The 15,174-nt window shown below is 38.6% G+C and overlaps 3 protein-coding genes across 4 annotated transcripts; 1 reads left to right on the forward strand and 2 right to left on the reverse strand.

Annotated features, from left to right (window-relative positions):
- Positions 1-2,130: 2,130 nt before the first annotated feature.
- On the reverse strand, positions 2,131-4,356 carry sdhaf2 (succinate dehydrogenase complex assembly factor 2). Its single transcript, XM_028402122.1, has 4 exons — positions 4,225-4,356; positions 3,430-3,653; positions 3,065-3,174; positions 2,131-2,555 (listed from the first exon to the last, which is right to left on the reverse strand). Exons 1-4 carry the CDS (start codon positions 4,249-4,251, stop codon positions 2,425-2,427), a joined length of 492 nt encoding a protein of 163 aa, XP_028257923.1. The 5' UTR covers positions 4,252-4,356; the 3' UTR covers positions 2,131-2,424.
- Positions 4,357-4,572: 216 nt separating this feature from the next.
- Positions 4,573-10,488, forward strand: LOC114433853 (cleavage and polyadenylation specificity factor subunit 7-like). 2 transcript variants are annotated; one of them, XR_003670409.1, is made up of 10 exons: positions 4,573-5,036; positions 5,467-5,673; positions 6,129-6,232; positions 6,372-6,517; positions 6,597-6,933; positions 7,126-7,232; positions 7,447-7,591; positions 7,682-7,917; positions 8,327-8,403; positions 9,932-10,488. XR_003670409.1 is itself a non-coding variant. In XM_028402601.1 (9 exons), exons 1-8 carry the CDS (start codon positions 4,953-4,955, stop codon positions 7,911-7,913), a joined length of 1,362 nt encoding a protein of 453 aa, XP_028258402.1. In that variant the 5' UTR covers positions 4,573-4,952; the 3' UTR covers positions 7,914-7,917; positions 8,327-8,607. The 2 variants fall into 2 exon arrangements, 1 of the variants encoding a protein (XP_028258402.1); XM_028402601.1 differs by lacking the exon at positions 9,932-10,488 and having other exon boundaries at positions 8,327-8,607.
- Positions 8,864-10,852, reverse strand: polr2l (RNA polymerase II, I and III subunit L). Its single transcript, XM_028402602.1, has 3 exons — positions 10,729-10,852; positions 9,585-9,689; positions 8,864-9,129 (listed from the first exon to the last, which is right to left on the reverse strand). Exons 2-3 carry the CDS (start codon positions 9,677-9,679, stop codon positions 9,021-9,023), a joined length of 204 nt encoding a protein of 67 aa, XP_028258403.1. The 5' UTR covers positions 9,680-9,689; positions 10,729-10,852; the 3' UTR covers positions 8,864-9,020.
- Between the last annotated feature and the right edge of the window lie 4,322 nt (positions 10,853-15,174).

A 15,174-nucleotide genomic window follows, 5' to 3' on the forward strand; every position in this document is an offset into this window, starting at 1 on the left:
AAATCTCACAAAGACCGTCTGCTAACTCGCACTTCAGTTTGATCTGCGTTGTTGATATTATCACCCTCATTTGTTAAAGTTTAATTGCAAATACATGGACCAGCAGATAAAGTTATTACACACACTGCTGGAAACACATTGCCACATTTGCTTCAAATGTTTCCCTCTCTCTTCCAGCTTAAGCACAAAGAGGTCATTGGTTTTAAGGGTAATTAACATCCATATAATCGCTGCTGATCACTAGAATTACAGAAATTGCCTGCTCTGCTTCCTACACACTAAGTTTCACTGCATCTTAAACACAAGATAACATCTGAGAGAAGAATAGTGTGTAATGATGACAAAGTGTGTTTAATTAGCCTGCTTATCTAACATTTCTATCTTTAAAAATTATACCTCCCAGCCTGATAGTGAGAGTAGTTTTCTTTTGCCCATCTGGTGTCTGCCCATTTTGAAGACCAGAAGGTGGATAGGGTGCTTATGCTGCTGCTGCTGCTGCTAGAAGTGAAAAAGGGAAAACTAAAGCACATGAGATTGAGATTCCAGGGGAGCAGAGGGTGACGGCAAGGCTGAGGATAAAACAGAGAGCTGTCACGACACAGGAAGCAGCATTGGAGGATGACAGGAGCTCTGGGCTACAGATAGGCACAGTGGGTGTGCGTGGGCAACTGATGAATATACACTCTAAACAAGCCTTAGAGCAACAGAAGAATACAGGAATTCTGCTTCCTCTGTATGTGGGATCTTGAGGTGGTTTCCATTTGTCACACCAGGGAATTGTGACTGTGACTTTGTTGCTGTTTTGGATGCTGAATTTGGTCAGTTGTTAAACAATGTACATCAAAAACACAATGAATTGTGGCTGTGAACCAGACAGAAAAGGCAGGTAGGATTCACAGTCATGGGGTAAAATGTTTTGATGTGGAGCATCTGTAAGTTTATAGAGCTTCAAGTCACTCAGTAAAAGTAGTTCATTCCCATTATAAAAGTTACTTGGAAACCACTGGATTTTCATGTAAAATCTAAATATAAAAAGTGACTTTCTGTTGCTGCCAAAATAATATAGCGCAAAAACTGAAAAGACAGGAAGAGATGAGTTACATAAAATGAAAACACTATAAAGTACCTCTGTAAATAGAATACGTCAGTAATTGTAGGCTGCTAAATTTCCACCACTGATTAAGATAAACGATGAGACAGATGGCAGAAGATGGAGGAAAACAGAGGGGAACCCTTCTGACATCATCTCAGCCTATTTTAGGACACGCTGACAACACAAATGAAGGAGGTCATTGTTACTCAACACACTAGCATCCTCCTTTTGAATGTGACAAACCAGAAAATGCATACAATCATTTCTCTTAGTTACGATATTGCCTTGCTGTGGATCATGTGTACATTATAATTCTCTGGATGTACACAGCAAGCTTGTCATCTGTTTAGAGATTCTGTGTGCATCTCCTGACCAGAGGGCATTTCCCTCCCGCTCTCAGAACAGGGTTCCAGTGAACCGACATGACACACAGCCAGACAAGAAATATTCTCCATAGTCAACATGTGCTGTGGAGCTATGTGCATGGCTCCAAGCATGTAACAAATGTGGTGTAATAGGGAACTCAGCTCAAAAGAGAAACATTCTGTGTTGCATTGTCTCAACAGCTGTAAAGAGACATGCAGTAAGGGTTTATTTTTATCCCGCTTATAGCCCATCATCACTGCTGATAGGCTTTTAGCAGATAGACATTCACACAAATATGGCAGCTGTGAACAGATATTCTCCCACTGTTGCATAAAAAAATAAAACATATGGGATGTATGTGGTCTCGGATGAGCCATTTTCCACAGCGATCAGCAGGTGCTTCAGTATGACACTATGCTTCCATCTGGTGTCTGTAAACAGACACTGCAGGCAGTGCAACCTTTATTATGTAACAAACACTGTTAAACGGTCCATCATGGCATCCTCTGGTCATGTGATCCATGCCGATGGTCATGAATGAGATGAAATAGCAGGAAAGAGTAGCAGATCAACATTTATTAAATAATCCATAACATCTGTAGCAGGCACACTGAGGTCATGGTACATGGACCTTTTATCAATGCTGGCTTATTCAGTAAGACTTACACCAGTTTTGAATTGACAGAAATGAATCATGTTTTAATAGCACAGTTTATTCAGAACACATTTTTCATGTTTAAATACTCGCTTGATCCACAAACGTCCGAGCCTCCATGAAGCTTCTCTGTATAATAACAGACGGCACAGATTTATGGTGAGATTATGGATCTGGTGGATGGCGTTCCAACTATTTTACAAGGTTTCTTATGTGGAACTGGGAAACATGGCTGACTCCAGGAGGCTTATTGCACTCTTTCTCACTCTTCCTTTTTTATAAGTCTCTGAGAAGGTCCAGATCAGGGACCTCACTGGTTCTCTTTTTCCAGGTACTCCAAGTTGGGTGCATCCAATCTCTGTTCATGGTCACGGTTCTTAGTGAACTCCTTCAACATGTCCATGACCTCTCCCTGATAACATTCAGGGGTGGGCTGAGCTTCTGTAAGCAAAAAATGGGTTTTATTATTTTCTGTTTCCAACTTTTCAAACCCGCAGTTGGAATGTTAGAGCATTCAGCACACAGATGTGAGCTTTAGTCTATATTAGGGAAGCACAACTTAATTTTGTTTAGACCACCTAAACTACAAACAGTTCAACATCTTTTTATTTGACCTGAGTCACAGCCAATGTGATGATTTGTTCTCACAATGCAACCTGCACAACAAAGTAAAAGTAGCAGAGTAATTCTTACACAATGTCCAAAATTGCATTTGCTAGGCCAGAGCGAGCTTACACTGTTTTGCTTTAAATATAAGTAACTGAATAAATGCTGCAGTAGGAGTTCATTGAAGGCCACTTGAAGTATTTATTTATATTACATGGCTTTTATATGTACTCATAGAGGTTACTTCTATAACCCTAGCTTGGTTCCAAATTTTAGTAGTTCTATAATATAGGTCATGGCCAGGCTTCAGATACCATTAGAAGAACTAAGAACAATCCTCCCACCTGTTGCCCAGTAGTAGATATCCCAGTCATTGCTTGGTTCATTAATCAGGCGGTCATACTGCTGAAGCTGGTTCTCACTCATTGTGTTGAGGTATCGTTTTGCAAAAATGCTAAAAGAGAGATGGAGAATTTGTTAGTCTTGTCTAAATTAAAAGTTACTTATAATCATCTGAGATTCTGATGAGTAGAACTCAAATGAGAAAAGGCCTTCAAATGGAACTCAAAAACACAAAAAATGAAACACAAATAAATAGAAACAGATAATGAAGTTGAAGAACTAAGGTAATCAATGGCTGCTCTAAATTAAAGTGAAGTGTTCTAAAATCCGACAAATGGCTTGAAGACAGATAGATGAGATTAACAACCTGAGCAATATACAGTTCTCCAACATGCCCCTCTTGCGACTTTCGTAGAGAAGCCGACGTCTCTTGATGTCAATGGGCTCATCAAGCTTTGCTTCCCAGGGTGGCAAAGGGATCTCAATCAGGTCAGCCTTGTTGTCATCAGGAGCGTCTCCACGATAACCACGAGCGGATACCAGCCCTGTGCCTGCTGGCCTCCACGCTGCCTGGCACAGCCCTGTTACCAGCTGATGGCCAACAAACATAAGCACATTAGAACAAGTGCTTGGCTTGTAGTTGTTATGTCACCCAATGCATATGATTATTTAAACAGTGGACACTACAGTCTGTTTATAACCTAACCCTAGTCTCTGTAAATTTAGGGTTATCATTTTCAACTATTCATATTTACATTGATATCTGAAATATAAGCAGGTTTAAATGATGAGAATACAACAACACATCAAATCAGACTCATGTGAAGCTCACCAAACATCACACTGCCTCACTAATGCAGGTAGCAGAAGAGGAATTGCATAAGCTGACACGCTGCCCTGTTGTACAACTGTCTACTACTGGATTGTACAACCGTCCTCTAACAGGATACTCTCTGTATCATGTCTTATAACATAAAACTTTACAACAATAGAAAACTGAACATTTTACAATATCTTTAGTCTGTTGTTGCTGCATCGTATCGTTAACACAACATTACATGTTTTCGCTAATTTGTCAAAAGTCGTTGACTTGTTCCTGTGATATATAGTAGCATTGAGATTCCAGCCAACGAATTCACAAATAAATGCAGTGTTTACTCACTCTTCTCGCCACAGCAGAAGACAACATCGCTTCTTCTTATATTTTTTGAATGACTGGCACTACTGAGGGACTTTACTGGTGTCAGAACGTTTGCGTCCGACAGATATTATACAAGCAGGTCTCACGTGAACGGAAACTACAGACGGGGGAATATACAGAGCGGACACACGTCGCTCTATTGCTAAGGCAACGACAATGGTTGAGTAAAGAGTAAAGAGTTAAGGGTTATTAAATAATGTTTATATTATTTTTGATTGAAAAACTTGTATGAGAAAGTATATTACTCTAATACCATTATCCGGAGGGGAATTCACATCGGAACCAATGCTGATTGGTTGTTGTTCTCCGCCGGTTAGATTTTCCTGAAGCGCTAAATGTTAACGCATATTAGCATTAGCTCATCTAAGACCAGGCATGGTGTATCCGTAAAGTTGTTGTTTGAAGACTCAAATACGAAGTACCCTGCACGTTTTTTAAAGTGATCATGAAAAATGGAAGTTCTTGATATATGCCCACCTTGTATGTGCTCGGTGTAGCATACTTTATTTTAGCTACAGTGTTTTTTTTCCGATCTTGAGGTACACGCTAGCAACCAAAACAGGGCGTTGCAATCACGAAAATTGGAAAATTGCACATGCTGTTCATGTGCATGAATGTTTTTCCTGTGCATATTATACTGAAAAATAACTAAATTGCCAGCTGTGTCAACATCTGATCAGGCTCCTGGGATGGCTGCTGCAGGACCTGCAGCCGCACCAGGCACCCCCGAAGACAATACTGATCTATACGGCGATCTCAATCAAAACGATGAGGTGAGTCTGACAATAACAGAAATGATGACAGCTCCTGTAAAGCCCATGAAAACACATTGCTTATATTTTGCAGCAATCAGAGTTGACATAGATGTCCTCTTAGAAAGTATCTTGAATAAACTCGTTTCAGCATCTTTTTTAATCGAGGTTGAGTAGAGTAAAACAATTTTTTGAAAAGAAACATATTTAGTCTGTGTTATTGTATTAATTGCAAGTAGGGAATAGTCTACACCAAATGGGATGTCTGTTTTTTCTTATTTTTTCATGCACATTTTCATGCTCTGCCCAAACCTTTATATCAAAGCAATATGTGAATGAACCTTAAGCACTCCCTGCTGCTCAGCTGCAGGAGAGTCCTAGGATTTGCATTTCTTTTTGGATTATTTTACTAATGCTTTCTTACATTGTTATTATTTTCTATACTTCACAGGATTTGGACAAAATTGCTGAAGCAAATGAACTTTTTGATGCTGTTCTAACTGGTTCGGTAAATCAAGATAAAAATACTACCACTACTCCTAATGTTGTGCCCCCTCCTAAGGAGCTATCAGCAAGTGAGACCTGTAAATCAACAGAAACCCAAAAAGGAGCAAACTCACTGAGGAGGCTGTCTATATATATTGGAAATTTCCCTTGGGTGAGCGACATCTTTTCCATATTATTGATGTCACATGTTGCAAATTGTTTTCATCTGCATGGACCCATGATGACCGAACAGAAAAATGTCATCAAGAATATGAAACGGAATGAGCACAAGTGAGATGCAGCAATACTTGTATTTTTTTCTCTGAAATCAACATGATTCTTTCAGTGTTGCTGAGAATATCACATGTGCTCGTCACAATCGACCTCTCTAAAATGCACAAGCTAAAAAAAATCAGGTAATCACGGAACAGAATACTTGGTCTGCTGTACCTTGGTATAGCAGAACACTTTCTAAATTCTCAAAAAAAGGCAGTGATAGGTAGGATTTTGTTGGTACAGTAAGTTAGTTATTATCCATGAGTCTGTTTATGAACTCACTAACAGTCTTACTATTTACCCTGCTGCCATATTATCATTTACTTTTCTCCAACCTACTAATGCCTACAGTGGACATCTGACAAAGACCTCACACGTATGGCCCAACGGCTGGGTGTGAAGGACATCAAAGAAATCAAATTTGCTGAGAACAAAGTAAATGGCCAGTCAAGAGGGTGAGTGTTTTTTTTAAACAATGCATTTCTTAAATGTAATGAAAATCTCCAAAATTCTTGCCTATTGCAAAAGGAAAAAGGAAAGCTTTTGTTCTGATGTATTTTAGATTGCAATTGTGGTTTCTACTCTAAAATGCAGCTATGCAGAGATGGTGATAACCTCAGAGGAGTCACTAAAAATATTGTTGGAAAAAATACCCCAGTGTGAAGTCAATGGGGAAAAGATGGACTGTCGCTTTGCCACTCGACAGAACCTCCACCTGTTTGAGGACATAGCCAATAAACGTAAGTTCACTCTAATGTTAAACAAAGTTTTATGTATGTGTGAGTGTCAGGTTTCACACAAATAATGTGCTCTTCGCAGGTATACCCCTGCGTGTTTCTAAAGATAATGGCTCTTCTGAGAAGATTCCTACAGTACTATCACAAGAGCTTAGTTCTCTCCCTTTACCGCCAGTTTTTCCATCACATCCACTTCCAAACAGTTTTCCTTCATTACCCAGCCCATTTATGGGTCCACCTACTCCACCTTTCCCACCCATTCCACCAAATATCCCACCTCCCATGCCACCACATTTGATCCCTCCTCCTCCTCCTCCTGGCCTTGTTCCAAGCCAACCCTCTCCCAGTCTGCATATAAATCCTGCATTCTTCACTGCGGCACAAGATGGGCACAGCAGCAAAGCTTACAGTCAACCAATGTAAGAAAGCATATTGTTTCATGTGTTTTAAGTAAACAGGATATAAACAGTGTTGAATGAATGAATGAAGTTCACTAATGAGAAGAACTGTCACAATTACAAGAAAGAATGGCAACATTTCTTATTAGTCACACCATGTGGTGGTAATTATTTCTGTTATTTGCTATGACAACAATCTGTCTTATTTTTCAGACATAGTACATATCAAAGTATGGCTGCAGATTTTGAAGAGCTAATGAACAGAAATAGAGCTATTACCAGCAGTGCCATCACTAAGGCTGTGTCTGGAGCAGCAGCTGGTGAGTACAGCTGATCAGATTCTGTGAGGTGGAAGAAAGAACACAGAACTTTCAAAGCTTTTAGATTGCTCCAAACAACTGTAAAAAACAGATGCTTCACCGCTTCCCGTTTTACAATAGAATTGGATAGCAAATTAACACATTTTTTTATTAATGACAAATCACTGTACGGTACTCTGTCCCTAATATCGTATCTTCCTTATTGCTAATGCAGGAGACATGCAAGTGGCCATGGAAACCCTTTTAACTGCCATTGCCATCATAAAGCAATCCAGGGTGTATGGAGATGAGCGCTGTCAAGCCCTTGTCACCTCACTCAAAGACTGTCTAGTCTCAATCCAGAGCAATTGTGGCTACAGGTTGGTATGGATCTGTTGCCCATATTATGTACATAATCAGATTTGTTTTTCTAATCAGTCCTCATCACACATATTTGCATTTTTTCCTAGGAGTAGCACTCGTTCAGGGGACAAAGAGAGAGACCGGGACAGAGACAGGAGTCGGGACAAAGACAGGAGTCGAGACCGTGACAGGAGTCGAGACAGAGAGCGAGAGAGAAGTGAGAGAGGCCGTGATAGGGATGATTCTTCTGGCTGGGAAGGTGCGGGAATGTCCCGAAGACACAGAGAGCGTTCAAGGGAACGGGATAGGCACAAAGATTACAGAGACAGACACCGCTAACATGGTAAGCTTATTTAAAAACTACTTAAACCTGCATTAGCAGAAAAGTCATTAAGCAGTGAGATTGCAGCTAAAGGCTACTATTTCAAGTGCACATTAGCACCTAGTTTCTTTAGAAAAATACTTAGAATTTATTTTTATAAAGCACAGGTATTGAATCACAGTAATGATGGCAGCATTCTACTCCAAAGTCGTGCTCTTGGATTGTGATTGCAGGCTTATGTTGTTGTTTATGTCAACACCTGAGGTTCTGTTTTGTATGCATAAGTAGCAACTGTCAGAAACTGATAGGATAGTACTTCTTAGGATTATCAATTTCTACACATTCTCTGAAAGTTTCTGTACTACACTGTGGTACACTCCACCTTTCATTTTGTGTCTTTTAAAATGTATGCATTTCCCCCCCCTTCTAGAGTGATGGAGTACATGTAAAGGAAAGACAGGACTTTGATTTTGCATCAAGTTGTACTAAAATCCGGAGGAATCTAAGGTGAACAAGATATTTGTAAATTCTGAGGTACACTTATTGGGTTCGCCAGTCATATGTTCACATTGAGATTTTTACTTTCATGAAAAAGAACTGATTGTAGATTTCTGTGCTTGCATGTCATCTTAATAGTTAATGTAATGTTTTCTTCACCTTATTTTGTATTAAATCTACAAATTAAAAAAAAAACATTCCATGAAAATATAATCCTTGTTTTCCTCAAATTGTAATCTGTTTTTCACTGTAAATTAAAATCCTGAAATCACTTTAAATTCATTGAATTTCAACAAATACCTGCATGTTACATCCAAACCATTCTGCTGTGAACACATTTTTATTTACTTGGTTTTCCAAACATTATATATCTTTTTATTTGTAGTATTAAATTAAAAGCAAGATTAATTTTGACAGCATGTGTGCACTCATTGTTCCAGCATCAAGATAATGTTAGGAAACACAGGTATAAAGATAACAATGTCTTCAAAAGCTTTATTTAGAAAATAATACATCATTATGTAGGTGCACAAATGAAGGTTTTGAAATTGGTTACATCTCACATTAATATAATATGAACATGACCAAGCTGCAGCATCATTACAGCCATTCAGTTCTTACAGTTATTACTTCTCCAGTGGAGCGTAATTTAACAATTTTTCAATAAGATCCACATGAGAAAGGAGCATCCTCCGACAACAGTATCTCTTCAGGCCCAGGGCATCAAGGGCATCACTGGGGGAAGAGAGAGAAAGTAATGTCATCTCTAATGCATGGTATACACATTACTGAAAGAAGAAGTAAACAAAGTGAAGAAACCTGGCTAAATGGCCTTAGGCAATTGCCCTTATTTATCTCATTACTCCATCCTGAGTCTGAAGTAGACAGGCTCATAGAATTGGCAGGGAAAAAAACATACCCTGTGACAAGTGAATAGATTAAAAGCCCCACTTCCGCTAGAAAAGCATATTCGTACACCTGCTCCAACAAAACAGTCTTCACTGCCAGTGACTAGTTTTTACATCCTGTGACCTCTTTTCATTGTTAAGATATTTACATGTTCCATAGCCTTAAACAATTATTGGGATTTTGTAGGCATTTTTTTCTATCTTTGTATCTTATTTTTTTCTATGCAAGTTTTTCGGATAACATATGGAGACGTACAACATCAAACCAACATTTTTTCTTACCCCTCAGTATATTCTGCTTGCAGCAGGCCGAGATATGCTTCCCATTTGTTGCCCACTATTTTTCCACATGTGAAGCATCTGATAGGGATGATCATTTTGGGACACCTGGACACAGAGACATACAATCCTGTTAGCATCTGAATTTAAAATATAAAACCCAATCACAATAATTACAAAGGATTGCCCAATAAATAAGCGAAGGTCATTGGAACTTATTTTAAAACATACACAAACATAGTTACAATGAGAAAAGTGATTGTCTGCGGGAGCGTGCACAGCACCTTAAAGCTGCATCACCAAGTGTCTGTAGCTTATACGGTTGTTTTGTCTCGTCCATACTGTTGCAGCACATACATACTTCAAACGGGAGAAAGGATGCACGCATATCCCCATACACATCAACGGGATGGCAGTTGAACGTGTCTTCAGCTTCAAGTTCCAGGGGACCCACATCTCAGAGGATCTGACCTGGACCATGAACACCTCCAGCCTTGTGAAGAATGGCATGCGTTTTGTTGTATTGCTATCGTCTTATTGCTGCCTTAAAACTACTTGAAGTTATTCTTGTCTGTGATATTTAACAGATTATCCTCAAACCAGCCCACAGATACCCGTTACACACCTTCGAAGGGTCAATGCATCTCATAAAAACGTTTTCTACCCGACAAAAAGTGATTAAAGCCTCAATAGAGTGCCTGAGTGGTTATTTCTGCCATAAAATTACTTGAAGTCAACAGTATGGATTCAGCGATGCAGCTTTAAGGCGAAAATTACTTTTTGGCACAACACCGGTCTGTTAGCAACCCGATAAGCACGTTGACTGTGGTAAAGTGCTATTTCCGATAGCTAGCCTCTGTTTGCTAACATTATCGCAACAAAGACTGAGCCAATGCGATGTTAGTGGATAAATAACTGTAACATACCACCAAGCCTATATGTCTTCACGGTTACATGTACGGCTTACGGCTCATTTGAACACAGTCACTTGTCAATCTTAATAAACAAGGCAAGTTAAATGCTAATAGTATTGTCCGCTGTTAGCTAATATTAGCCGCATCTAACATGCTGGCACAAGTCGACAGGACGTTGTGTATTCTACAAATCAAATAACAAAGTTTGTCACATTTACGTTTTAGTTACTCACCGTATTCAGTGTACTTTAACTAAAGCTGAAATATGTTTTTCTTCAGGGGAAATAAAACCAACACAGTGCTTTCCCTCGTTCTCTGCAGCCGCATGAACGGTATTGACTTCCGGTCTGGACGTTTCACAATAATAGCGTAGTTTGTTGACGTAATATATGTGACTGTATATATAATACTATATTTAAATACCATTACAAAACAGCAGTCTCTGGTGACTATAAAGTTGACTTAACACCTTTTTGTCAGTCATACCCATTGACTTTTATTTTTCTTCGTGGAATTAGGATAGCTGGCTAGGCCTAATTTTACAACTAATCTATTGTCTACAAACAAACTGGAGATACCACACATTAATAGCTACGGTCTAATGACATGATATGTATACTGTCATTAAAGTGTGTTTAACTGCATCGACTGACAAGTGATGCAAGCCCCCCTTTGCTGATTATAAAACAAGCAATGATAGTTTATTTGAATAGAGTTCACATTGGAATACATCCAAATTATTTAGATGGAGTTTTCAATTTTTCGGTGTATGTATTAGAGTAATAATGATTATCATTTGCAAAATCACTATATATATGATTATATTGCCATACAAATGCATCATTATTGAATAGGATACAACCATCAAAGAAACAAACTCACTCAAGCTGGTTCACTGCCTTTAATAAGGTTGGATTTCAAACTCTTTCTTTTTACATTTAGGAGGGCAGAGGGGAGGGGTGCATAAGGAAAATATGTTATAAATATATAAAAAATATATCATAACCATCATTATCATCATTACAGTCACCATGAGTAACATCATCATCACCATTGCCATCATCTGCATCTCTACCATTGCCATCACAAACATCATACATGATTACATATTTTATGTAATTTAACTTGCTACAGCACATGTGCTAAATGAGGAATTCTATCTGAATTATTGCATTTATACGCTGTTGAAATTATGAAAATAGGAATTTTCTTTCTTTTTTGGTACACTGTATTGTACAATGTAAGGTGAATTTTTTTTGTGTTGGCATACTATCTTTTTTAATGTGCTTGGGGTGTTGACTGTGGTGAATAAAATATTTTTGGACAGTAATGTTCAAAATTTAAGATGTAGCCTTAACAACTAAAAATAGTCAAAACTGTCTCTTTGCTACCTACTTATGCAGAAGGGACACCGTGATGAGTTTTACACTATGAATTAAAAATATTGTGTACCACTGTACAGGTGTGTGTGTGTTCAATAACAAAGTTGGGACTGCTTAACATTCTCCCACTTTGAGCATAGTGGGGGCAGAAACATCTCCAAGTTTTGGCAGCAGGCTCTAAACCTGATACTGCAATACTAATGGCTGTTCAGCCTGCTAAAGCTAAGCATCTACTGTAAGATGTAAACAGATTCAACCAGCATGACTGTGGCAGTTGTGTGAGACATGAAAGGCTATTGATTTGTGATATCCTTTGACACTGGAAAAAAAAATCTCTTTGTATTCTACAGGAAAAAAGTAACTTTACTATCTCTGTTCCACATATTGTACATGTTTAACAAACCTTTGCATGCCAGTCTGCAACCACTGCATGCTTATGCACTAAAAAGGTTTACTGTTTTTAAACAGTACTATTGTGTATTTTTACTTTTTATGCACAGAAACATTCTTTTTTTACTATGTTGAAGAGAAACTGAAGCTATTCCTTTAACCAAAATGTGTGCAATATATTACAGTGCACAATCCCAGCTGTATCCCAGCCTTTTCTTTCAATTGTCATATTTAAATTCAAAATAAATGGATCTGACATTCAGTTTTTATACTTTAACATTATGAGTTTAGTCCTTCAGGATGTTTTAGCAAAGTGAACCCAGCTTATTTCTGATGCAAGAATGTACAAATATTGCAGGTTTATGCAGATATTTGTGCAAACTGGATTAAACAACATAAAGCAGTTAAATAAGCTACCTTCAGACAGTTTAGGAGTCAATGCTCAGTAATACAGTGTGATTTTTTTTAGAAATAGATGATGACATTTCAGATGCAGTATTTTAGCAACTTCATGCATATATTATGTATAGCTATGCTCCATGTACAGCCTTGATCAAAACTTGAGTGCTTTGATTCACATTGAGTGAAATAGCAACACATAAACATAAAATAAAATGCACAGTGACTCCCCATCCTCCATCTGTATTATATAGTCTATGAACCAATCAGCAACAACCCACTTATTCACCAACCAATAAATATTCTTACTTAGGATAATGATTTGGTTTTAATTTCTCCTTGCCAGTAGCAGCACTCCCAGCAAAATGGCTCCTGCAGCAATAACAACACCACCAATGAGAAACGGTTTCAGGTGCTCCAGAGAGTCTGTGCTAGAGGCCGCAGCCTCATCACCTGCTGCTGTTTCAGCTTCTGCTGCCCCATCCTGAGAGGGAGGAGGATTCTCTGGCTCAGGAGCTGCAGGGGCAGGGTCAGCTTTACGTGGGGCAGGAGGCTCCTTCTTCTCTGCTTTAGATGCTGCCTTGGGTGCTGGAGCCCCGGACTTTGCTTTGGCTTCCATAGACTCGGAGACAGAGGTGTGGTCTGGTCAGGAGGAGTCTTTATAAGGTCAGCTCTGTGCTGCTTCACTGAGGAAAAACAGCAAACAGACACAGCAGATTATCCCTCTAAATTAGGCTCAGACATCATGTTATCTGCTCTGTTGAGTGTAGAGACACGGACATATGAAGAGCCACTGATATCTATGTATTCCCTGTACAGCAGTAAAGCAGTCATGTGGTGATGGGGCCTTAAATGTGACCTTGGAAAAAGATGACATTGATGGGACAACTCCAGGACAGGAAATGGTTTATTTTGGTCACAGCTGCCGTGACATAATCTTCCACTCAAGAAATCATTTCACAGCTGCTTACCATGTTAAGCTTTTTCATGGGACAATCTGCTAGTTTCGAAATAGCGACAGGAAGAATGCTACTGCAGCTACAGAGTTTATTCATTTAAAAGACCAACTCTCATATGTCTTTGACCCATACAAGTCCTGATGCAATAATCTGAAGATTTTGTCTCTCTCTCTGTCTTGCTCTCTGTTCTCTCTGTAAAACCTGCATGAGTCATTTCTGCTATAAATGGAGGACAAGATGGAGGAGTGAAATAAGGACCACAGCAACTGCGATAGAGGAAAAATGCAAATGAGGAAAACTGAAGAAGAATAAACCCTGCTGAGGCTGAATAAACGCATCATAGCAGCTTAAATGATGTTATAGAATGTAGGCTGACACATATTTACAAAAGCTAAATCTTCCTGTGCTGAGACAAGAAGAAATACAGGCATTACCTACCTTTACCAACAGCTTTGTAGAGATTACAGGAATAACTGATGGAAGAGGAAGCACAGCAGTCTCTGGTAGTTGGAATGTCCTTAATATAAGAAAATGAGAGAAAGCAGAGAGATGGAGGACACAGAGCAGGAGGGAGGAGAATGGCAGGGAGAGGAGGAGAGACCGGGATGTACCATCTGCTGCACAAAATAGGGGGAGGTTAGTTGTTGATTGTTGAGTTTTCAGCAGCAAGTCTTAGTACAGTGATCGTTACCGTCATCATTACATCAAATGTCTTTTATAAAGAGGATACTGGAACATTTTGGGGGGTATGAATAGGTGGAAAATGCCATTTTTCATTTTGTATGCACAATGTTGACAGACTGTATAGAAGGAGCTACAAAAATATGATGCCTACAAATCAAAGCAATTAACCTCATTGAATCTTAAGGTCAACACACAACACAAATGTGTTGAAACATTCATACAGTCTGCATAGTACATAGATGAATTCTCATGTTACTAAATCATTCATCAAGTAATTTCAGGCATAATATTTGCAACATTCTAAATGTAGCCTACATATTATAGAGGCAATATACTGTATGATGTGTTTCTCAGACCATAGCATGTATTCCCCAAGCTACATTTCATATTCATGCATCAAATATATATCCTGCTGCAAACCAGTTACAGGCAGCCATAGATCTATTTCCAGATAGCTGTCTGCTGTATAACCCCAAGGCTTGAGGTCAACACTCTTAGCAGTGGGCAGTGTGAAAATTAAAATTCTCTCTGACTGCAGCAGAATTCAGCAAGTGATCTTAAGAGGTCTCTGACAAACAGAATTTTCCTATTTATTTGTGTTTTTTGTCATATGTAATTTTAATCACTGAATCCACACATGGACACCCCTTAAAAAAATAAGCCATTTCAGACAACATGTAACAAATAATTGATATGAATATATATATATATATGAATATATCTATATAATAATACAAAAATGAATTATCAAAAGTACCCAAAAGTAAAAATATGTGAAACGTGTATTTATTTATTTTTAAATAAACACACATCCAGATATGTTTAATCATTTATACCTACACAGAGGACAAGACAAAACAAATGA

The sequence above is a fragment of the Parambassis ranga genome, chromosome 3, assembly GCF_900634625.1.
Source record: "Parambassis ranga chromosome 3, fParRan2.1, whole genome shotgun sequence".
NCBI lineage: Eukaryota > Metazoa > Chordata > Actinopteri > Ambassidae > Parambassis > Parambassis ranga.